Raw genomic sequence first — 23404 nt, 5'->3', positions numbered from 1 at the left:
ACCCCCGCGGGTCTTTGGAGGGCCGGGTACCTTAACGGGACCCCAGGGATCAGACGTCCCGGCGGAGCCCCGACCTCTTCTCTAATTGTACAGTGCAAGCTAATCAGCATCCAGTGCCTTTCCTCTTTAAGAGCAAGACAGAATAAAGCCTCAAGTTACTAATTACACAAATACAGTGTCTTTTGCTAATTGGGTTGGTTAACGTTAGTTAATAAAGCACTTGAAGGATAGGCATGTGGTATGAAAGAGGCAATTCATACGTCTGATAATAGGCTAATAACTGTCAGCGGTGACTCGTCAGACCCTGGTGCGTGTACCGAGCGTCAGACTCTCTTTCCAGGACTTTGGGCGGCTGGGACAAACTAATACCTGCTGCTCGAGCCCACCAGCACCCCACGAGGGCTTGGCTCTGTGTGCTGACCACAGCCCTGGTGGTGGTTGGGGGAGTTCATCCTCCAGCGAGAAACGAAGCCCTGTTATTTCTATTATTTATGAAAGAGTCTTCGGTGAAGCGATGGGGAACGGGAACCAGAGTCCTGCATCCTTGTCCCGAGGCCAGAGGCTTAGCCGTGTTACCCAGTGACCCCGGGCAAACTCCTTGACCTTCCCAGGCCTCAGTCAACTCAGCTGGAAAATTGGGTAAAAAGATTGTGGTGTCTGTCAGGCATGAGCTGCTGAGCAGAGGGGCCCAGAGAGCAGGGGCACGGCTGTGACCAGCTCTGCCGTGCCAGCTCAGGGCAGCGCCAGAAGGAGATCAGGACCCGTGGGCCCAACATCGGACCCCAGGATCGGGGACTCAGGGCCCAGCTCTGGGACCCGACTGGGTGAGACGCAGAGGCCAGATTCCCTTGCTGGCTGTGGAGAGTTTCCTCCAGCGGGCTGCCCGCCCCGGGGCTCTGGGGGCAGGTGCTGGTCTGCGGTTGGCTTTGGGGCTGGCGCACCGTCCTGCCCGCCCCCCCCCCCCCGCCCCACAGGCACCCAGGGGTCAGGTTTATTACTTGTCCGGTCCTCTGTTTCGAGACGGGGCCTCCTTGCTGTATCCCAAGTTTTATCGTTTCATACAAGTAAACCCTTTTTCTGATAGAGGAAAACCAGACGAGAACGAATCGCCTGCCACGAGGCTGCCGCCGTCAGCTGGCATCACCGATTCCATCCGCAGGGACGTCCCTCTTCTAAAGAGTCCTGAGGCGGGGAACCTGTCCAAGACCAAGGGCCTCTCGCAGGTGCAGAAACCTGGAGAAGCACAGGGTGTCTAGGGAGGGAAAGCGAACCGACCGGGCCACGCAGATACGTCCGCTTCGGGTGTGGAACTGGGGGAGGAAAATGGCCCAGAAGTCTGCTTCCATCTGCTGGGTGACGCAGCGGAGCCGGGCAGCCTCCGCTCAGAGGGATCTGCCTTTTACGTTCACGAATGTGCCGTGATCGAGACCGTTCGACCAAACCAAACAACCAGAAATGGAAGGCGTGAGGGTGCAGGGCTTGCCCAGCCGGACAGGGACCGGGGGCAGGGGCGGGGCCCTCCAGGAGGGGCAACGAGCCACCCAACACGGGGGCCCATCTCGCACTTCGCCCCAAGTGCTGAGAGGCGGGGGCTGGCCCAGCGGTGAAACCACGAGCCCAGCTGAGGCTGTGCACACGTGCAGCTGTGATGCTCGTCTCTGATGAGCTCAGGCTGTCTTTGTCCGGGAGCCATCCACCTGCACGGCGCAGGCCTGCTGAGCTCTGCCGGCGGGACCCCGGCCTCGGGCCCCCTGCCCTCCCCCCTCGGCTGGGCCCCTGCAGGGCGGGGTCTCTGTGTCCCTCCCCCCATCTCTCTCTGTCTCTGTCCCCTCCACCTCTCTCTCTCCTTCTGTCTCTCTCTGCCTCTGACTCTTTATCTCCCCCATCTCTGCCTGTCTCTCTCCAGGTGTGGGACACGCTGCCCCCGCCCCCCCGCCCCCCACGGGCAGTACTTGCACAGACCTTGTGTGGTTCGCAGCCCGGCACACCTCAGCTCTCTTCTCAGTCTTTGGAAACAGCAAATCAATTATGCTGCCGAACAGAATCTCCCAGCTCCAAGAATAGAGTTTTAAAAATCCGTCTGGCCCCAAGAATATTTCTGTGAACGCGGTCAATGTTTCCCCGAGGCCATGTTGTCCCGGGCACGGGCTGCATGGACAGTCTTCCCTGGCAGCGCCGACGGCCTGCAGACCAGCTCAGAGGGGTGGGGCAGGACCGGAGAGGCTCCCAGCCCGCGGGGCCCCCAGGCGCCCTCCCGACCCCCCGGCCCCCCCAGACGGCCCTGGGGACACACGCCCCTGTGCCCGCTCTACCTCCGGCGCTAATGGGGATAGGTTTTCGGAGTCCATCCCGCAGACGGAGGGTGACCTTGTCATGTTAAAGTGACAGGCGTGACAGCAAGCACCGGAGTGTCACCCCACCTCCCCGCCCCCGTGGCCCGAGCCTGAGGCCACTCCTGCTACCGGCCTGATGGGAGCCTGTTCGCACGCCACGCTCCTCCGGGGTCTGTGCACTGGGTTCCCACTGCCCATTCTTACCTCTGGCAGTTGCAGGCAAACCAGAGGAGGACTGCAGAAGCCCGTGCTTTGCTTTCAGGACTGCAAAGAGGAAGGAAGGCGGCAGGGCTGCGCGCGTGTCCGGAGGTTTTTGGCTGCCGGGCGCCGGCCCTCAGGAGGGCAGATGTGACCCAGGCCTCAGATCTCAGACCTCGCGCGGGGGCCGGAGGGGAGTGACTTGTGCTCTCTGTACTGACGTGACCTCTCACATGCTGGCGACGCGTTAGGAAGAGGGGAGGCAGTGTAAGATCACACCCTGTGCAGAAGTCAGGACGGTCAGCGGGTGCCTTTGGCGTCTGTGTGTCGTTCTCTGCACTTCTTGGGGCGTCACGGTGGCCCGAGGTGACGCAGGCACGTGCTTGGGTCCCTCCGGCGTCCTGCTAAAGTGGACTCGGCAGAGGACAGTTTCGGGACCCAGCTCCCTAGCTGAGGTCTCGAGAGCCAGAACGGCCTCCGTGACAACCTGAGGCCCATTCCTGATGAGCCAGGGGGCTCTCCAGAAGGCGTGGGCGAGGGCGCCCGGGTCCCCCAGTGCCGTGAAGATGTGTCCCCCACCCTCACGCTCCGAGTCCCCCGGGCCGGAACCTCAGTGAACCAGGGCCTCTCGGCCACCAGACCTGCCCCCCTGGGAAGGGGCCCCCATCGGACCGGGATGCTGAGGGGCTCGAGGTGGACATCCCAGTGGGTGTTTGGAGATTTCCTTCACGACGACTTTGAGCTCTTCTCGTTGGAGAACAAACGCGAAAGGAAAGACAGACAAGGAGCGGAGCCCGTCTCAAACTGCTTCCAATTTCACACCATCTCTTCCCGGCAGGAGGCTGCAGCTGAGAATGTGCTCTGGGCGGGGGCCAGGCGGGCGCGGCAGCTGTTCGCGGGATCAGGTGTTCTGGGAACCCGGCTTGCTGGCCGCCCCGTCTCTTGGCCACTGAGCAAAGCTGCCCTGGGACAGGGGAGCCGTCTCTGCCCACCCCATCCTCTGAGCTCACAGAGCGTTCAGGAAGCATCACGCCTGCATTTCCAAGGACACGAGACCTCCCACCTCCGTCCTCTGGTGACGGTGTCCACCCTGGGCCCGGGGGCGGGGGGGGCCACATGCTGCTTCTGCAGAGAACCAGACAGTAAGCGTGGCAGGCTTTTTGTGTCACAAGCGATCCCTGTTGCATATTCTTTATTTTCACAACTCTTTAAACATGTAACGGCCCTCGTAGCTCACAGGCCACGTGGACGCAGGCCACAGGCTGGATTTGCCCCGCCGACCCTGCCAGAGGCCAAGGTAGCCCTCTCCCTCCCTGCTGTGGTTTCTGAGCGCCCTTATTGTAGGCTCCTCCCCTTTCCCCCGGCCCAGGAGGGGGTGCCGCGGACAGCGCCAGCCTGCGACACGTGTGCCCCCCTTTTCTCAGGTGAGCAATTCAAGGCTGGTTAGCGGGGGCACACGGGTACGGAGGGCGGAAGAGCCGGCCCTGGGCCGGGGTTCTCTGTGCTGCCCTGTGCCCCCTCCCGCCCTGCCAAGGCCCCTGAGGAAGGAGGGTCCAGCAGACACCCCACGTCAGCCGGGAAGCCGTGACAGGCGTGCCCAGGGTCGGCGGCCTGAGCCATGGGCCCGCCCAAGTCTGGGAAGCCCTCCGAGTTCCCTCCGCCCTGACGTGCCTGACCCGGAGCTGGAAATGCAGAAGTGGGGGCGGGGGGTGGGGGGCGGCACGGGGTTTGCGTGGAAATTCGAGGCGGGGTGGGACTGGGTGGCCTGGCCCAGCTCTGCTGGTTCAACCTGCCCCCCAGAGAGCAGATCCGGGCCCCGGGGGCTCCTGGCTGCATGGCAGTTGCAAGGATGCTCTAAGATTCCAAAGGCTGCCCATTTTTCACAGCGGATCAGTGCGGAATTCCTCCGCACAGCTGTTGCTGTAATTGGGCTCCATTAGGAAAGTGTGAGCTCTTGCTGGGCGGCTCCCCACCTCCTGCCCGACCCCACACACGGTGGCCTCGAGTTAGCACGGCAGCTGTGACCAAAGCCCAGGCACTCGGGCTCTGCAGAGCTGGCTCCTCCCCCCCCCCCGCCCGATTGGAAACATCCTTTGTGGGAGAGAAAGCCCAGCTCCCTTTCTCATCCTTCCCTCCCTCCTGCTCACTGCCCTAACCCCCGACCCGCTGCCCAGATGGAGCCAGATCTGTGGAGGCCGCACAACCTAGAGGCTCGGGTGCGGCCTGGTTGGAATTCCAGCTCGGCCTCTTCCCGGCTGTGTGACGCCGGGTGAGGAGCTCAACCTCTCTGAGCTTAGCCGGCAGATGGGGATTATTAGAGATTACCGTGCCTTCCGCAGGGCTGACAGTTGGGTTGTTATGACCGTCGTTGCTACAGTATTATAATCGCGGTTCGAAACAATGTACTTCTGGCTTGGAAGTTTGCCATCCCTAGAGTGAGAGGGTCCTTAAATATTTGCAGAGTGACTCCGTGGGATGATTAAAGGGCGAGGATTAGACAAGCGGCCAGAATTTGATGGGGAAAGGCCTTCTGTCCCCCAGGTCATTGCCCCCATGAGCACAGGGACCACTGGTGGCTGCCTTTTCACGTTGTGTCACTTCTCTGTCCCTGGAAAGCACTGCCTGACGTCGTGACGGGAGTTGAAATTCAACTCTGTGCTGAAATGTGGGGTGATCGCCTCTGACCTGCCCACCTTCAAGTTATTAAAGGTGACCCCACGCCCCAATACGAGGCGTGGGAATTCACAGCCCAAGAAGAGCCCAAATCCCAGGGGATCCACGGTGGGCGGGGCGGGGTGGGAGAGGGTCGCCTCATTTCAGCATCAGCCCGGCCCCACCCGCATCCCAGCCTTGGGTCTCGGAACTTTCAGACTTGCATCTGTCGAGCAGCCACTGCTGGAGGTCCATGACCCCTTTTTCTTCACTTATGATTATTAAGGATCATCTAACAAACAAGTTATCGATAAGCAGGGTCAAGCTGAAGGGCATTAATATGCTTCTGTCAATATGCAGGTTATTTCTATAACTAGAAAGGGTTGAGAGTAAAAGACAAACGTGCACGTAGAGCTGGTAATTGACCTGCGGTTTATTTTCCCCCTTGGGAGAGGCCAAGGTGCAAAGTCACCCGGGCTGCAGGGTCCCCGAGGCAGCTTCTCCAGATGGGCTGTCATCCAGGTGTCCGGGCGAGGCTGGAGTACAGCGCTATCAGAAGGTCCGGAAGCCAGTCATGCATGGCCCGCAGGGGTCCCGGAAGGATGTATTTTCAGGCGTGGGTGGGCAGAGCCACCTCTGGTTTGCGATGCGCAGAGCCCGGTGTTGGTTTCAGCAAACGGGATTGAGCACAGCGGGGAAGCCGCGGGAAGGCGGTCCTGCACGCGCCTGACACTCGCGATGGATGAGCAATGTTCTGGGGCCGCAGAAGGGTCGGCCGCGCAGGGACACTGGGCTTTTGGAATGTGAAAGAACGTTCTAGAAAAGCTGGGGCTCTCCTGCAGGGTCTGAGGCCTCCCGAGTCCGCAGGCTCCCTCCAGCTCTTGGCTTTCTCCTCTTGAACCCAGACCCTCAGGAGGAAGCTCGGGCACCAGATCCAGGAACAAACAGCTGTTTGCTTCTCCAGGTTTCCGGGGGTGCGTGTCCAGCTCCTGGAGCTGGCGATCGCGAGGCCCCTGGAAGCACCGGTGGTTCCCGAAGGCTGAAAGTTATGGCTGTCACGAGCCATTGATCGGATGTGCCACACATCACCCAGCTCTTAGGATTTACGTGCACTTCCTCCGGGGACATCAATCTTCCAGAAGCAGGAGGGAGAAGCTGTCCCCTGAGGCCAGGTGGGGCACCGAACACGCACCTCCTCGGGACAAGAGCCCGCGGAGGCCGACCTGGGCTCAGGCCTCAGCCCGTTGCCCGGCAGAGGGGGATCCTGGAGCCCGTGCCACGGCTGCTGACACAAGCGTGGACCCAGCGCCCTCCTCCTGCCAGCGCCTGCCTAGCCGGTGCCCCAGCCTGAGCTCCCTCATGACCCGGCCCCCAGCCTGTTGTCTGTGTCCAGAGCTCAGCCGGACACGAGCCCCCAGGTAGGAGCTCTGGGAACGAGCTCCTGCTGGGGCCAGGACAAGAGGGCAGGGGCTCCTAGGCCAGGTCAGGGTTGGACCCCGGCCACGTCCTTCAGCAAGTGGTGACAGAAAGGGCTGGGCAGTGTCTATGGGGTTGGGCTCCTGGACCCGAGCTGCCCAGTGTGTGAGGGACCTGTATGTGGTCCGGGGGAGAATTCAGAGCCTTGTTGGAACGGCTCAGCCGGAGGCTGGGTGTCCCGAGCTGGGGGTGACCAGCACTCTCTCCTCTCTTGAAAGGGATAGCTTTGGGGGGCAGTCCTGGGGGAGCAGGAGTCCTCGCAAACCACCCCGTCCCCTCGAGAACAGCTGCCGCCCCCAGGGAAGGTGGCCAGCCCAAGCCCTGCCCCCAGTGCGCCCAAGTCCCCATGGCATCAGACGCAGGGGACAAGGCAAGGTCACAGTGGTGGCGGGCCAAGGGGGCCATGTGTCACAGCCCCGGGGGCCTGGGTGGGCTGCTGCCCAGGCCAGGAGCTGGCGGGAGGGACAGGTGGGACCCCCTCCGGGTGGCTCCGAGGGGCCTGTGATTCCGAGTGAAAGGCCACGGACTTGCCGTCTGCCGGCGGAGTGTCTGTGGTGAGGTCGGCTCAGGTGCTGGGCTGTTACAAGGTGGCTCGTGGGTTGGAAGGCAGCTGGGGAAGCTGGGGCTGGTGGCGCTGCCCTTATTTCTTTGGGCTCTTTATCGGCAAGACGGTTGCAGCGGGAGCCCTGCTCGGTCAGATGCCTGGGTGAGCGGGGGTCAGAGACCAGGCAGGTCCACACCTGGGCTGCCTTCGGTCTTTCCTTGGCAAAGGGGCCCTCTGTCGGTGCCCCTGCCCCACGGGCCCCATGCCTTCGGTCCCTGCGGGTGGACATCTGTGTCCACCCTCGCCAACTGTGCACATGTGGGAAGGTTACTCTACCTCTCTGAGCTCCTGTCTCATCTGTAAAGAGGGTGACGGCAGCTCTCCCTCGGAGGCTTTTTCTCGGTTCTAGTGCCTGACGTGAGCCCACCGTGGCGCCCGGCCGGCCCTCTGTTCCCGGCTATCTCGCTGGTGTCCCTTCCGGCGGCCTCTGACAGGTCCCCCAGCTGACGGTGGGGAACCGGGGCCCTGCGGCCTGAGCTGTGGGCCCACTCCCCCCGGAGCCCACCGTGGCGTGTCAACAGGCGGGGAGCAGGGTGGACCCAAGAACTGCCACCACTTAGCATCCAGGGCTTACGCGAGGCCACCCTTCCCTGCCCGCATCCCGCAGACCCTCCTTCCTCTCCTGCGCCCCCCGGCCCCCAACCGTCAGCCTGGCCAGCACCGGCATCCATATTTACCCTCAGAGGCCAATTGAAACCCCGCCTGGCACTTGAGGACGCCCAAGGCAGTGGGGCCCTCAGGGCCTCCCTGAACCTGGCGGCCCCTTCCTGTCCTCTGGGCCAGCTCATCTGCCCGCCTCTGCCCCTGCCTTCTCGGGGTGGGGGGGCTCCCTGTTCACGTCGGCATTGTTGGAGAAGCGGGTGGGCTTCAGCCGTTGCCTCTTCCCCAGAGGAGCTGACGCTGGAATCAACGCGCTTTCAAGATTTCTTTAAATGTCTCCAAGGCACCTTCCATGGGGCAGGGCAGACCAAAGGTGCCCAGTGGGTGCTTCTGGAAGGAGGCTGTGAAGGGGGCCTGGGACGGCCCAGGCCATCAACCTGGAGGACTCAGGGGGCGCGATTCGTTCGCTCACTCAGCCGTCTGTCCTGCGGGAGGGGAGGTATGGGCGCCCGACAGCCCCGGGCAGGGCAGGGTGTCCGGCAGACGGGCGCGTGCCCACGGCCGGGAGCTGCCAGCACACAGAGTGTTCTCAGCACATCTGACAGCGGGCAAGCCATGCCCAGAGCGCTGGGGCCACGCAGGGAAGTGTGGGCCAGGAAAAGCCGTCCGCCCCTCGTTAGCTCGTGCTAATGAGGCCCCGAAACACTCCGCAGAGGTCAAGAGACATAGAGGCCCCCACTCCGGGGAGGAGGTCTGGGGGGGAATCTGGGAGAATTGGGGTGAGTCTAGATAAAGCCCTTGCAGGGGGCCCAGGTTTTTTGTTGGCCAACAGAAAAAGTAGGGAAGGTGGGACTTGGCTGTCACTCATGTCCCACCCCGGGGAGAGGCCGCTCGCTCCCAGTGCCCGGACTTCAGGGTCCCAAGCGGGAGGCTTGGGAAATGCCTTTGGGGAGGGGAGGGCGGAGATGCCGGGCTGGGAATGTAAACAGCATGCGGAGACCTAGAGGAGACCTAGATGCATTTCGGGCCGGGCCCTCTGAAGGAGCCTGGGTCCTTTTTCGTGCCATACTTGACTGTGTAAATATTTTTCTTAGGAGTAAAGAGAGAGTCTCCATTCATTGGGTGAGATCTCACTTGAAAGAACTGAGAAGTATCTGTTTAGGCATAAAAGTGAGAAACAGTGTCCAAGGCGCCTTTCAAAAAAATCATTTCTGTAGCTCAAACACGGCTAAGCTGAGGGTTTTTTTTTTTTTTAATGCAAAAAATAAATAAATGTGACCCACTCCCAGTTGAGAGCTCAAGAGTTTGTGTCAACACCGTTGGAGCCTTTGCTCGGGAGCCAGAGCGGGCTGGCCAGTGACTAACCGCCCTGACGGCTCCTGGGGGCGCAGCCAGCGGGACCCCACCCAGGCCACACGGCCGGCCTGGCGGGGGGATGGTCTGGCCGGGGTTCAGGTGCGAGTCCCTGTCGGAAGGGTCGGGGCGTGTGGCTCCTTTCCACCGGACACACCACCCAGTGGTTTCTCCCCGCCCCCCCACCACCCCGGTTCCTCCAGAATCAGGAGGCCGGGGCTTGGACGCAGCCTCCGGCACCCAGCAGCTCTTTGACCTTTGCCCTGTCGCTGCAACTCCTGAGCCTCCAGCTCCTACCTGAAAAGTCAGTATAACGATAGCTCTCACCCAGGTGGGGCAGCTGTGAGAAGGACGGGGGACCCGCCTTTGGGGGCCTGGACAGCAGCCGCCGCCCCCGCTGTCCTCCTGTCACCACGCTGGGGCTGTGCCCATCACCGGTCACTGCGGCATTTCTACCAGGGGAGGTGGCTGTCATGGTAGGACTTTGATTTGGTCAGAAAACTCAGCATGAGAATCGTTCTTTAAAAAGCCTGTCTTCCCAGGAAGGGAGGATGCACCGGTGAGGCCTTGGGCGTTCTTTGCAGGAATTCAGATGAGCTCGCGACGGGGGGATTCGACGAGTTCTGAGCGGCAGCCCGTTGGGTGCATTTGAGGGCACTGCTTCGTTGGGCCCGAAACCCTCCTCGGAGGGCAGGTGATGCAGAGTCCAGAGCAGCTGACCACGGGGCTGGGGAGGCGGCAGCAGCCCCCGTCTTGACCTGCCTGCTCGGACTGGGGCCCCCTGTTTCCCGGAGGGCTGCACTGTGAGGCTCAGAGCCAGGACGGGTGGGAGGGGGTCCCCCATCGACCCGACCCCAGCCCTGCTCCTGGGACAGTCCTGAGCAGTGACCTGCGTGGACGGCCCCGGCCCGGCCCGTGGAGGCTTCTTCAAGGGGAGGGGCCTTGGAGTCAGCTTGTAGCCACTTCTAGACGCAGACACACCCACCTCTTTGGGTGGAAAAGGCGACTTCAGCAGTGGACAGAGAGGAACAGGTTAGAGAGAGGCCTGGGCTCCAAGGCCAAGAGGAAGAGGTCGGTAAAGGAGAGCGTTTGGTGACCTCTTGGACCACAGGCCAGACTTGGGCAGGGGGTGGGGAATTCATTCACTTCTCTCTGGTTTTGGAAGCCGCGAGGTCGGGGGCTCCGTCTGGGTTTCCTCCTGTAGGTATGTTTTCAGATCCTTTAATAACAGACTGTTTTGAAGGGAGAGAAGCCTTCTGGGATCCGTTTGTGACACCAAGCAGAAAGCCTAGCCCCCTCGGGGGACACGCCAGAACTCCGGAGCTGTGAGCGTATGGATGTCTGTGTGTGTGTCTCCTCTGCGCTGACTTTTTGGAGAACAGAGGCTATTTATTTTAAGAGTCAAAAAAGATGCTTTGAGCAAACCCCACTTAGCTCAATCCTGGCACCGAGACCCACAAGAGAAGCAAATGCTCCAGGTCAAACCTCACTTTTTTGGCTAAACTGCTGAATCAAAACACACCTAATACTTCTGCCGGTGCGGAGACGCGCTTGAGAGCAGAGCCCAGCCGGCCGGCCAGCGGCGTGTGTGCCGAGGGCTCAACGAGCAAAATAAAGAGGTTTTTCAACAAAGTGGCGGCCTTGGCGGGGAGAAGGCCGGAGCACAGGCTCCAGGAGGGGTGCGCGGGGTGGGTTTGCACCCGAGGTCAGCAGCGGGTGAAGAGCAGAGGTTACGCGGACGCACCTACCAAGGAGGGCCGTTACATCAGGGTGGGCATGGAGAAGCTGCTGGAATGGGGCGGTCCTGGAACCCACTCCCCGTCAGGAGGATGCTTCTTTCTTCAGGGTCGTCGGCAGAGGGTTAGGCTTCCTCTGGACGCGGTTGTTGGCCAGGTTGGGCTTAACGGCCCCAGCTCTCCCTGCATCACTGGATTGGGTGGGGCTCCGTTCTGCTCACCTGTGGTCCTGCAGCTCAACTGCCCACACCCCAGGCCTGCCTGGTCCCACCCGGCCCTACCGGGTTCTGTGCTGTGCTTGGTGTGTTGTGCTGGCGTCTTGACCTTCAAGGAAGGTGCGGCTTGAACGTCTGCCTCTCTACCCCCAACCAGAGCTTTGCCGCCAGCACAGGCCTGCGGGCCGTGGGCAGGTACAGCCCTGGAGGCTCTCTGGTCTCCCAAGGGTGGCTTCTCCAGGTGCCCCCAAATCAATGGCGAGCCTGGCCCGTACCCGAGTGCACGGCCCGCGTGGGCGTGTGATGCGCTGGGCCCGGCTGCGAAGGCCGGCTTGTCACCTTCCTCAGGACAGTCGCCTGGTGGTCAGCACGCTCGCCGGGCTTCGTGACACCCGGGAGGGTCCCTGAGGCCCCTTCTCTGGGAAGAGTCACAGCAGCAGGGTGATGAGAAGTGGCATTGCTGGGTCGTGAGGCTCCAGTTCCTCGACGGCGGGCGTTGGGTAGCGGCCTCCTTTGTCCGTCATGAGGGGACCGGCCCCAGGAAGGGGAGTCGTTCGGACGGCTGCGCCCCTTCTGTGGTTTTGTCCCAGGCCCCGGAGGCTGCGTGGCTTAGAAAGATCAATACACATTCTTTTCTCCCTCTGGTTCAAGCCGCCCCTTCGTAAGGGTCGCGTTGGTGAATCGCAGGGCCCGGGGCCAGCGCTCCCACCCCCGGTTCTGCGTGATGCTGACGAAGCTCTCCGGGCCAGGTGCAGGCCCGGGCAGCCTGCGGCCGGACAGCCGTCCATCTCCCTCCCCGGGGAGCGCGGTCCCTTCCTGGACACCAGGGCTTTCCCGAGATCCAAGCAGTCAGCCTCTCTCTCCTCCTGTCCCGGCGTTGACCGAGCCTCCAGCCAGCCCTCTAGGCTCTGGCTTTGGGAGTGAAAAGCAGACAGACGAGAGGGAAGCTACACAAGCCCGTCTGCTGGCAGAGCTCAGCCGCCAGGTCTCCCCCGGGGCCTGTCCAGCCCGGGCCAGCGGGGACAGAGTAACTGGTGACCTGGTCTCTAGCTGGCTCTCCTGAGGAGACCTCCCCGGTGTCTCCGTGTCCTCCTCTTCTGTCTCATTCTCTGTTTTCACTCCTAGTTGCAGTCCAAACCACAATTTCAGAATCTATTAAAAGAAACATAAAATCCCCACTTGGTTAGAATTCTCAACATTTAAAAATATGACTTATTGTTATTACAGCTGAGCCTGGGCAAATCCGCCAGCATCTTGGTCCTCTGACCTGGCCTGCGTGGGCACCAGCGGGCCCTCTCTTCCACGCTTGTCATTTGAAAAGGCGATAGTGTCATTTTAAGGGGAGGGGAAATAAAACCCCTGGATTTGACCCCATTTCTCTTATTGGTTTCCAAATATTAGTCTCCATCTTAGTTTGTATTCTTATGGAAACGACATTACAAATTTATGTACGTGTCTGTGCAGGGTACTTGAGATCCAGAAGGGAAAATCCCATCGATACAGCTAATTTGTCAGTTTGCTTAGCTTAGAAAGCGCTCTGGGACCCGTCGCTGAAATGCCACCCCTCTGGAGTGGAACGTGGTGGTTAAGGGAGATGCCAGCCAGGCAAAATGCTACAGCTCTTCAGAGCCGAGCCAAGGAAAGCTCCAAGCCAAAGCTGTCTGGTGGAAGAAAGACCCAGAGCGGCTGGCACTGTCTCTCCTAGCCGTCCCAAGCCTGTGTCCCATGGGCGGGGGGAGGACTTCCTGGTACTGCCACCACCCACTGCTGGGGCAGGAGCTCGCCCCAGGAAACCAGGAGGGAGCCTGTGACACATTTCAAGCATCTCGGTGCCCCCATTGGACTGTTCCTACTCACACGTGCGGCGGGCAGCAAGGACCCTCCGTGTGAGTCTGTCCCCAGTCGCCACAGGACCAGGCTGAGCTCCACAGGGCGGCTCCATCCCAACGAATCCCTGTGCAACAAATGCGGAGACACTGTCGGGACAGAGGATCCCGGTTCTCCTTCTTGTCTTGAAGCAGCCACCCGCCTTACCCGTATGACTTCAGAGCACGCTTGCTCTGCTGGCACGATGTATATATAACCCACCGTAGCTTGAGGACCGCGTTTTGTTGGAAACTAACAACCCCTTTCCAAATTGTTTTGCAGCAAATGCTGACGGACGCAGAGGTGTCGTCCCAGGAGGGCTGCATCCAAAAGGTAGGAGAGCTGGTCTGCGCCTTCTCCCCTCCCGTCCAGTGTACACCCGAGTACGAGGTTATCTGCGGTCAAGCGTGTGCGCGGAATGTGATTCCCGAGTGATTAGGACGGATGCTTGTTTTCACTGTGTAGCAGTAGGGGCTCACTTCGCGGAACCGTCCTGGTCCCGGAGAACCGAGACAAGCCCCGAACCTGTGGGAATGCTTCAGGCCGGGCTGACGTGTGGAAATTAAATAAATGAAGGTTGTGTTTATTTAACCATCTCCACTGGATACTCACGTGAAAAGAATATAGAGAGGAAAAACACACAATCGGCTGCAGATTCAACAAAGCCTTTTGTAGCGCTCAGCCTCCAGAGAGGGCTCAGGCACGGCACTGAATAAGCAAAACCATGGAGCGAAAGAAAGTGTCAACGTGGGCGTCGTCCCCTGGTGATGGGTGACAGCCGGTTGACAAACATTAGTTCCAAAAGGTTCAGAGAGTGAACTAGGCCCAGAAAAAGCCACACGGCCCCGGAGGAAAGCAGGCATCCCCAGGCAGGCGGGTCCCTGCGTGCGCGGGCCGCACGTTAGACGGACAGCAGAGGGAGGTGGGGTGCAGAAATCACCTCCAAAACCCGGAAGCCGCTCATCAGATGGAGTCCAGCGTCCATAGAATTCGGGCCATCCGTACACATGCACATACGTAGACACACACAGACACACACGTGCACACACAGAGACACACGTGCGCGCGCGCGCACACACACATGGTAGCTGATGCGGTATATTTGGGTTTTCCGGTAGGATTACTACAGCCTTCTCTCTCCTGGCACCTTGGCTTCAAAGCGCCACCCAGACAAAGCAGAGAGAGTCTGTCTTCTCCTGGCACCCCGACCGCGTCAGAGAGCACAGCATGGGCGGCCGGGGCGATGAGTCAGCCGGGGGCTCCCCAGCTCCCCTCAAGGGCCGTTTCCTTAATGTCAGAATCGCGGAGCTGTGCTCACGGGGTGCCGTCACCTCTTCTGGGAGGTGACGCCACCGCTGGAGCGTTCATTCGCGTCATCATGAAAATGCCTTTTCGGGTCTGGAAGTGAAAAGAAAGCCATTTGCTGGTTCTGCCACACTTTGTAACTTTCTCCCTGTGTCTGGCTGGCTGGTTAGAGCCGAGGCCTCTGGGGGGAGCCGCCGTCTGGGGGGGCCGATCTGTAAGGGACGGGGGCCTGCCCTTCTCGCCAGGGTCAACCCCGGAGATATTGATTTTGGAGAAAACTGTGCAATGGGGGACGTTGTCTGACCCTGCGGTGACCTCGTGAAGGGCTGACCTCTGGCAGCAGTGACCTTCTGGCCTCGTCTGTCTCCATAACCGTGGTCTGTGTCTGGCCCCGGGGGGGACCCTTTTGTCTGCGCAGAGCTGGGGCAAGGTGTCCTCTCCCTGTCCTGCCGCCCCCGGGGCCTGAGGCCTCTCTGCCTTGAAGCGCATCTGAGGGCTCCGAAGTCAATCCCAAGGGCAACCCTTCCCCCTTCCTGCCTCCGGGAATGAACTCATATTTTCTTAAAGGATAAGGTGGCGAGAGCGGCTGAAGCAGCTTTCCCACATTTCAGAGAATTGTGGTATCTCCACTTCCCTCGAGCAGGGACTGCAGTCAGCTCATGTCTTAACTGCTAGAGAGGATGCGGAACAGTCATCCTCTCCACACAGCAGTGGCTGACGGGCTGACATCCACCGGGGCCGGAGGTGAGAGGTGGGATGGCCTGGGGACGAGGTTCAAGGCAGAAGGTCGGAAGGTCGGGTCTAACGTTAAGGTCGAGAGGAGGCAAAGCGTGCCTTTGAACTGGCACACCCTCTGCCCCCCGAGGCAGGGCCATCTCCTGTTCGGCCTTTCCTTTTACGAACGGCGGCGGCGCCGTCGGGCCTTGGCTACCGCGGTCCAGACGTCCTTCCAAGAGCTACTCACGGGGTGGGTGCAGGGGCCGTCGGACCAGGGACCCAGGTGACATTGGTGGGTGATCGAAAACGAAGCCCGGTGTCTGGAGCCATCTGGTCACTTCCCAGGGAGGCAGGGAGGGGCTGAGAAAGACTCGGGTGCAGAGGCAGCCGGGGTCCCGCCGCGCGGCCGGAGGACTGTCGGCGCAGCGTTCCCTTGACCTTCTTCCCAAATAGAAGGTGTGTCACTTACAGCTGTGGAGACACATACAGGCTTGTTACGACGTAAGAGGACCGCACATGCCTCAGGGTGCTTCTTAAGGACTAATTTAGCGAATTCCCTGGTAATGGGATGTAGACCCCATTGATCAGTCCTGTGGTGTAGGGTTTTCATGTCTGGCTGAACACGGCTCTGCCCCTCCAGGGACACGCACGTCCGGGGCCCTTCAGAGACGCTGGGGCCGCGTTGGAGGCTGTGCAGCCTTGGCTTGGTCAGCTGACACCTCTGAGCATCACTTATTCCATCTTTAGGATTAACTGAATCATACTTCCTGCTCCTTATTGGCGTGCATTGGTGAAATGTAACGAAGGCTAATTAATTCAATCAGTGCCTGGACACAAGACATGCAGAAACAGTGCTGTTTTGTAGGAAGCGGTGGTCATAAATTCTCAGTATTAAAGAACCAGGTTGCTGAAGGGTCTGTGGAATCCACCTGTCAAGAGTTTACAGGGGACAGAATCCAGGCCCAGCGAGGCTAGCTGGGCCCCTACTTCTGCGGCGGAGGCGGGATTCGAACCCAGGGTCTACGGCGCAGGGCGGGGCTCGCGTTGGAGTGACAGGGACCGCAGCCTGTGAGCCTGCACCTGGCTTGGCCCCGCCCCTGAGGACCCTCCATCCCCCTCCACCCAACTCTCCTGTGCCCCTCCTTCCGGTCCCCTCCATCCCCACACCCGGTGGAGCCGGCCTCCTACGTCCCTGGCCCTCTGTTCCCCGGTCTCCCCTGGGTCCCCCGTCAGTGCCACGCATCCGTCTCCACCCCTCCCCGCCCCCACCTCACGCCCCCCCACCCCCCGTCTCTGCATTCCTGCCTCCTCCTGCTGGTGCGCGCAGCGCAGCCCAGAGCTTTCGTGCTCCGTGCCGGCGCCCTGGCTGCCGCTCGCCCGCCCAGGTGTGCGCTTGGGCTGCGCACGCGCTTCCCCCCAAAAGTCACTCTGGCCGCAGGTCGGGCTGGTCGCCTTCTCTAGCCTCTGGCTGGGACCTCGGGGACTGCTCGCTGCCGCCCGACTCTCTTTAGTCTCTGTTTACTTAGAGGGAAAGCCCGGGGCTCCTGGAGAGCAAACATCTGCGGGAGATAATCTAGCCAGTTGTCCATCCATCACTCGGGTCGCCTGGCTCCCTGGAGAGCCCGCCAGAGCCCGTAATAAAAAGGCCGGGCAAAGAGGCTTTGGGGACGAATAAAGAGCCGTGTTAAGGGCCCGCTGAAAATGGATGGAAGACATTATTAAGACTCAATGGCCGTCTTATCAAAATCCAATAGGATAGACATTTGGCAAAAGGCTTAAATTTATTCTTTGACTTTCTGGAGGGCTTGAATTTATCCGTTAACAAGAGTGTGGTCCACCCGGGGAGATGGTATCAGCGAGAAGAATTTTGATTCAATCTCTCCGGTGATATGAAAGGGGGAAACACCAGGCCCCCAACAGCCGTCCCATTGTCTCGCTTTATCTTGTTTTCTTTGACCGTCTTGAAAAGGAAGGACGTGTTAATACAGTACAACCGGGAGAAAATGAAGAGGGAAGTGACCTTTTTCTTTTTCTCTTTTTATTTTTTCTTCTCTCCCCCACTTCTCTGCCACGCTGCCTCCGCCCCTCCAAAATAAATAAATGAATCAGGAATTCGCATCACTGGGGCTGGACCAGACTCAGAAAGGTGCGTCTTCAGAAGCATCCCAGATTGTGGCCGTCCCAGCCAGCGCTGCGGGCCGGGGGTGGGGGGGGAGCCTGAGGCTTTGAAGGAGAGTCAAAAATAAACTGAGCTAATAAAGCCCTGCTGCTGGAGAGGGACCATGATAGGTCCATAAATCTCTCTCTGTTATTCCGTACAAAATGCTACAGGTCATAAACGTCATCCGATAGCCCAACCTGGCACCGTCCGAATAGGGTGATTGATTGATAATTAGGATAATTCGTGAAATGATTATTTGGATGTGAGGACCTCGGCCTGTCCCGCTGGGCTGTTACACGTGCGTGTTTTATACAGCTTGGCCCGGGTGAAACGCCTCCGGTAATGGGCGCCCCAGGACTCCCGGCTCCTTCCCCAGGGACCTGAAGGCCAATAAAGGATGACCTGGAGCCAGGAAACCCGGGAAGGTGAGAGTGGAGATGGACAGGCAGCTAGCTGCTAAGTGTCTTTTGTGCAGCAATTAGTTGAGAAGATCACACGCCCCAGGTCTCCGCGAGGCTGAGCCCAGGCTGTGCCTCGGGGGTTCCGGGCCAGGCATTTGCGATCAGTGTGGCTTCACGTGGTTTTATTTCCTTTGCATTGTGTTTCCCCTGGAGGAAGCAGAGGTATTTTCCAGGTGGCTGGAGGGTGAGGACCGCCTGGTGGGGAAGGAAGGATTGTGGCTGGAGCAAGAGATGGGGAGATGCTCCATCCCCGAGGCCCCCGGACTAGGGCCAGTGAGCACACGTCGCCGTCAGCCGGTCTCGCTGGGACCAGAACAAGCTTGATTGCCCCTGTTACGCTTTGCCTGTGCCAGCGAGGTTAGTTTCAGAAATCCTTTTCTTTTCCTCTTTACCCCCCAGCCAGCAACGCTCAGTAGCCACCCAGGTGCTATAATTCAATTGCAGTTGACCTACAGTGTGCTTGATTCCTGAAAAAAAATCAAAATCACAGCAGCGTCCCAAGCCCTAAGAGGCCTGGGCTCACAATTAATAATTTGCATGTGGGATCGGTTATGTCTTTATGAAATCAAAGTGTGCTTAGCTGCCAAGGAGACAGCTCCAAGTTGATTTTGATAATCTGGGGCTGGATAGACTTGCTTCGTTCCGGTAAGCCCCGGACAAAGGCTGGACAGTGGCTGAAAGCCCTTCGGAGACATGCTTCCCTTTCCTTTGTTCGGGGTTGCTGATAAAAGAACCAGGAGTCCATTAATTCAGTGAATGAACATATAGTAAAGTCAGTCCCCTCTCGAGAACAATAATGTTGAGGTCAGCTTCGGTTGCCATGGAAACTAAGTACTCCTAAGAAGTTTGCATCCTTGATTTTGCTGAATCAAAGGCTGCCGAGTGGAGAAGTGTAACGGGGCCAAGACGCAGAAAGTCGGAGAGCCCCGCCTCCGCCGGTCCCCTTCCTGCAGCAGCTCTGGGCTGGTGGCCTTGGGGACCCTCGGCCGCTGGGGACCAGCCCCGCGTCTAACTCTCGCCCCTCCCCCTGCTCCTCCCAGAGGCCTCATTTTTTCACAACCGTAGACGCTTATCTGAAGAGGCCCTTAGGCGTGACCCTGGTGGCTCGGGTGCCAGCAGAAAATCCAGCCTGAGGGAGGGGCCGCGGCCTGGAAGCCCTGGCCGCCTCGCCTCCACCTCAGCCGTCCCGGGTGGACTCTGCCCTCTCGCCACCTCGCGGCACCTGAACTTGCCCTCTGGGGGGCCGTGGCGCTGTGGCCCCCTCCCAGGCAGATAAGGGTGATTAACGGGGCCAACAGCAGCAGGGTGGCCAGGGCAAGTCGCAGGCAGCTCCAGACTGCATTTGCATTTTGTTCCCCCAGCAACTGAGCTGGGTTTACCACCCCCAGCCCAACCTAAGGGCCCCTGAAGTCAGCCTAAACCACCAGATTAAGCTGGGGAGAGATGCAGGTAATTAATTTCCTCCACAGTAATTTATTACCTGCTGCAGACCCGCCTGTCTGAAGAAGGCCTCGTCTTAGCAGGACCGGGTGGGGCAGGCGCTCAGAGCAGGCAGAGCCGGGCAGGTTGTTCAGAGGGACCCACCCAACCCTGAGAACCTCGCCGGGGGTGGGGGGGGGGTGCGGGGGAGAGGTGAATTTTCCCTCTGTTTTTGCTGCTGAGGAAGCAACGAACTGGGTTTTCTTTCTCATAAGTGAAGCATCCCTTGTGAAACCTACTGAAAGGCTGCTGGGCTGCAGCTTGGGGGGGAGGTCCTGGAGGAGGGAGGTGGGTGTGAGGGGGCCAGAGCCCGGGCAGCGGGCCCCCCGCTCCTTGGGGTCCAGCCGCAGCTCCTGGCAGGGCGCGTGGGGAGCAGGTGACGTCTCTGTCGTCAGGCCCTTCCCCCACCCTGCTGACACTTGCTGCCCAAACCTCAAGCGAGGGCAGACAAAACGTCACTGATTTCAAAGGACAGATTCAGAACTTGAAAATGTACATTACCCGGAAAGTAGACAAAGGACCCTTTCCTTCTCACTGGAGACCCGGGTCGGGAGGCCATGCTGGGTCCATCGCCTCCGCCCAGCCCACCCCTGGCCCTCTGAACCTGACTCTGTCCTGGATGGTGTGGCTCTAGGCCCTGAACTTGAACTTCTGCATTTCTGTTTCCTCCCCTGCGAACGGGGAAATGATAATCCCGAACCCTGCATGGCCCGGGCATCAGGAGGATAGCGATAAACTGGGCACAGCTCTGGTCGCCAGGCCAGCTGAAGGGACCTTGGGGCCTGTGGCCGCTGTCACCGTTATCGTTACTGGTGTGGGACAAGGGGGCCCACGTGGCCAGGGGACCAGTGGGCCAGGCCCTACACCACCTGCAGCGGGTCAGAGGTTACAGGCGTGGCGCCTGCCTCGCTCTCCTGGAAACCGCGCCAGCACCTTGGGGTGTCCAGGCGGCCCTCGCGGGACGGCGCTGGGGAGAGGTGGCCTCCACCGGCAGCGGGTGGCGAAGAGGACGTACTGCCTACATTTTACCGGCTCTATAGGAGCCAGACGGTGGTGTCAACAGACTCTGTCACCTTCAGGTGGGCGCAATGGTGAGTTAATTAAATCGTGCCGCACTATTAAGAGAGAAAACTCTATCAGCTTGAGGCCTACTCAGCGCCTTCTGCTTTGAAAGCAGACACAAGCTTCCTCGGCAGCATTGCTGGCTCGTGGGTGCGTCCTCCGCCTGCGGCGCAGGGAAAACCACAGCGCTCACCTTTGCTCTACAAAACCTGCCATCGTCGCCGTTGGGTCATCAGTGCGATTATTATTGTTCTGAGTGTAAGGCTGACTTCTGGTTTTACACACACGCGGTGTCGAGGTGGCCCGACCCTCTCCAGGGTCAAGGGCGGCAGCGGGCAGGTGCTGTGGACCCTCAGGGCCCCTCCCACGGCTGGCCACCTCAAGCTGTGTGTCACTTCCCTCTCAGGGTGCAGGCGGAACATCCAGGCCTCCAGAGAGAGCCGGCTTCCTGAGGTCCCCCTGTGCCTTTGATGGTCACCCATGAAGATCTAGGGGGGCCATGGGCACGTGGTCTCTAGGCAGGGCCCTGGGCGGCCCCCAGTCCCGAGAGTGGGGAAAAGAACCTTCCACTGCTTCTCTCGGCCCAGGCCTGAGCTAGAGCGGGGAGGGCCTCATCCTTCCAGCGTCTGGGGGTCTCCGAGGCCTGCCTGGCAGGTGGAAACTCTTGGGGAAGTCTGTGTCCTCCCCAGCCCTCCTGAGAAGCTGCCTGCTGTCCCGACAGGCACCTGCCCCGGGCTCGGGGATGCGGAAGGTCCACCCGCCTCTCAGCTCACTTCTGCTCATGACTTCTCTGAGATGCGGGGTGGCTCCCTGCATGTGTGTACAACAGGTGTGTGAGGCACAGGTGTGTGTAGCACAGGTGGGTGCGTGGGGGTAGGGTCCCGTGGGGCCTGTCAGAGCCTGGCCCTGAGCCCCCAGCCTCTGCCCCAGCCCCCAAGGCAGCTTCTGGGCTCATGTTGCTGCAGGCTGACTGTGCCTTTTCCCGATCGATGCCTGGGAGGCAGGGGGAGTGGGTGTTGGGGAGGAGGGACAGCAGACACGGGTGGGTGGGCATGTGGGGAAGTGGAATTGGGCCTCTCTCGCCCGCAACGAGGCTGTGTCCCCTCCTGAGCCCAACCCCTGGGAGCCGGGCGCTGCTGCTGTTCCTACCGCTGCCATGGTCACCGTTGTCATTACAGAAAGCCTGCCAGCCTCTTTATATACATCGGCTCATTTACCCCCAATCACCCCCAGGCACTATTACTCCCACTTTACTGCAGAGAAAATTAAGGAACAGACAGTTTGTCAGTTGCCTAAGGCCACACGATTCAGCGGGGAGGCCGGGAATTTTCCAGGGCCACAGCCACAAGACTCCAAAGCAAGTGTTCCTAAGTCTCATGTTGTACCGTGTATTGCCCTCCAGACCCTTCAAGAATTGGGGTAAATATGATTGAACAATAAATATGATTGAACTCAGAGAAAAGCAAGAGGGGGTTGGGCTGGAGTAATTGAAGTTGGTGTATCAGTCAGCTATTACACAATGACGCTGTGTAACAAATCACCCCAAACCCTTAACACTTAAAACAACACTCATCGATCGTCACCTGTCTGCAAGCTGGCTGATCTAGTCTGGGCTCAGCTGGGCTTCATTCCAAGCTGATGGTTGGGTCCAGTTTCTTCCTTATCCAGCGTGGTACGTGGGGTGTGTTGCTCTGGTGGTGACGGCAGGAGAGGAGGGGGAGGTGACACACATAATCATCATTGCCCTTAGGCCACAGAAAGACATGGAGGAACTTTAAATACATATGATTAAGTGAAAGAAGCCAGTCTGAAAAGGCTACACTTGCTGTGATTCCAACTCTGTGAAATTCTGGAAAAGGCAAAACTATGGAGACAGTAAAAAGATCGTGGTTGCCTGGGGTTGGGGGTGGGGTGGTGAATGTGGGAGCACAGAGGATTTTTAGGGCAGAGAAACTACCCTGTAAGATACTGTACTGGTGGATACATGTTATCATATATTTATCCAGACCAGTGAATACACAACACCAAGAGTGAACCCTAGTGTCAATCAGGGGCTTTAATGATGATGTATCACTATTGACTCATCAACTGTAACAAGTGGCCACACTAATACAAGATGATAATAACAGGGGAAGCTGTTGGCGGGGGAGACGGGGGGTGGGGGGTACATGGGAACTCTCTATACTTTCCACTCATTTTCCTATAAACCCAAAACTGCTCTAAAAAATGAGGGCTATTACTTCTTTAAAAAAAGGCTTTTCAGAAAGTGGCATATTATACACACACACACACACACACATCTTACATAAGATATATACTCACATTTAAGGACTACGTAATATGAAAAGTCTGGAAGGAAATATCCAAAAATACTGTCATTCTTTGCAGTGATGTAATGGGTGACTTTTATTTTTTTTATTTTTTGTTTGTTTGTTTGTTTTTTTGTTTGTTTTTTCTTTTTTTTTTTTGGCACGCGGGCTCAGCAGTTGTGGCTCATGAACTTAGTTGCACCGCGGCATGTGGAATCTTCCCGGACCAGGGCTCGAACCCGTGTCCCCTGCACTGGCAGGCGGATTCTTAACCACTGAGCCACCAGGGAAGTCCTGACTTTTAAAATTAATATCTATATGGGGTATTTTCGTTATTAAATATGTTAAGCCACATAAAGTGCATATACAGTTCCTGTCCTATAGCAACACTCTAAGTGGCGAAGGGCTTAACGCTGAGGCGACCATGGTCAGTCCACAGGGAGCATTCCCGTTAGTTAGGTTATAAACTCCTTGCGGTCCAGGGTTCCTCCCCGGGCCTTTGTGTGGGCGCCCTCAATGCTGCTCCCCCACAGGTCTGCCTGAACCTTCTGGGACCGAGGTAGGATGGACCCTCTGCTTGCCCTGCGGTTGGATGAGCTGTCAGGCCAATGGCTGTGAGAGATGCAGGTCACTTCTAGCTGGTATCATACCCTCCAGCGCTCTGTGCCCTCGGAAACGGTAGCCAGAAAGATAGATCCTGAGGTGATGAAGCAGAGCCACCCTGTGAGTTCGCCAGGCATGCAGCAGAAATGCAGCTTTTGTCAGGCCTCTGTGTTTTGGAGACTGTTTGTTATTGGGGCATAACCTCACTCACCCTGACTGATTCGTTTAGGGAATTCCTGGTGCTTTGTCTGGTTCTGCATCGTCTCGAAACACC

General features: G+C 58.9%; 1 protein-coding gene across 2 annotated transcripts in view; it reads left to right on the top strand.

Annotated features, from left to right (window-relative positions):
- The window catches only part of PRDM16 (PR/SET domain 16), a 328213-nt gene that overhangs the window by 148807 nt on the left and 156002 nt on the right, over nucleotides 1-23404 (top strand). For both annotated transcript variants that reach the window (XM_067018953.1, XM_067018961.1), the window contains exon 3: nucleotides 13316-13366. In XM_067018953.1, the coding sequence (XP_066875054.1) occupies nucleotides 13316-13366 (51 nt within the window). The remainder of the gene's footprint in view (nucleotides 1-13315; nucleotides 13367-23404) is intronic.

This window comes from Kogia breviceps, chromosome 1 (assembly GCF_026419965.1).
Source record: "Kogia breviceps isolate mKogBre1 chromosome 1, mKogBre1 haplotype 1, whole genome shotgun sequence".
Classification (NCBI taxonomy): domain Eukaryota; kingdom Metazoa; phylum Chordata; class Mammalia; order Artiodactyla; family Physeteridae; genus Kogia; species Kogia breviceps.
This window is presented reverse-complemented; position numbering and strand designations above follow the sequence as displayed.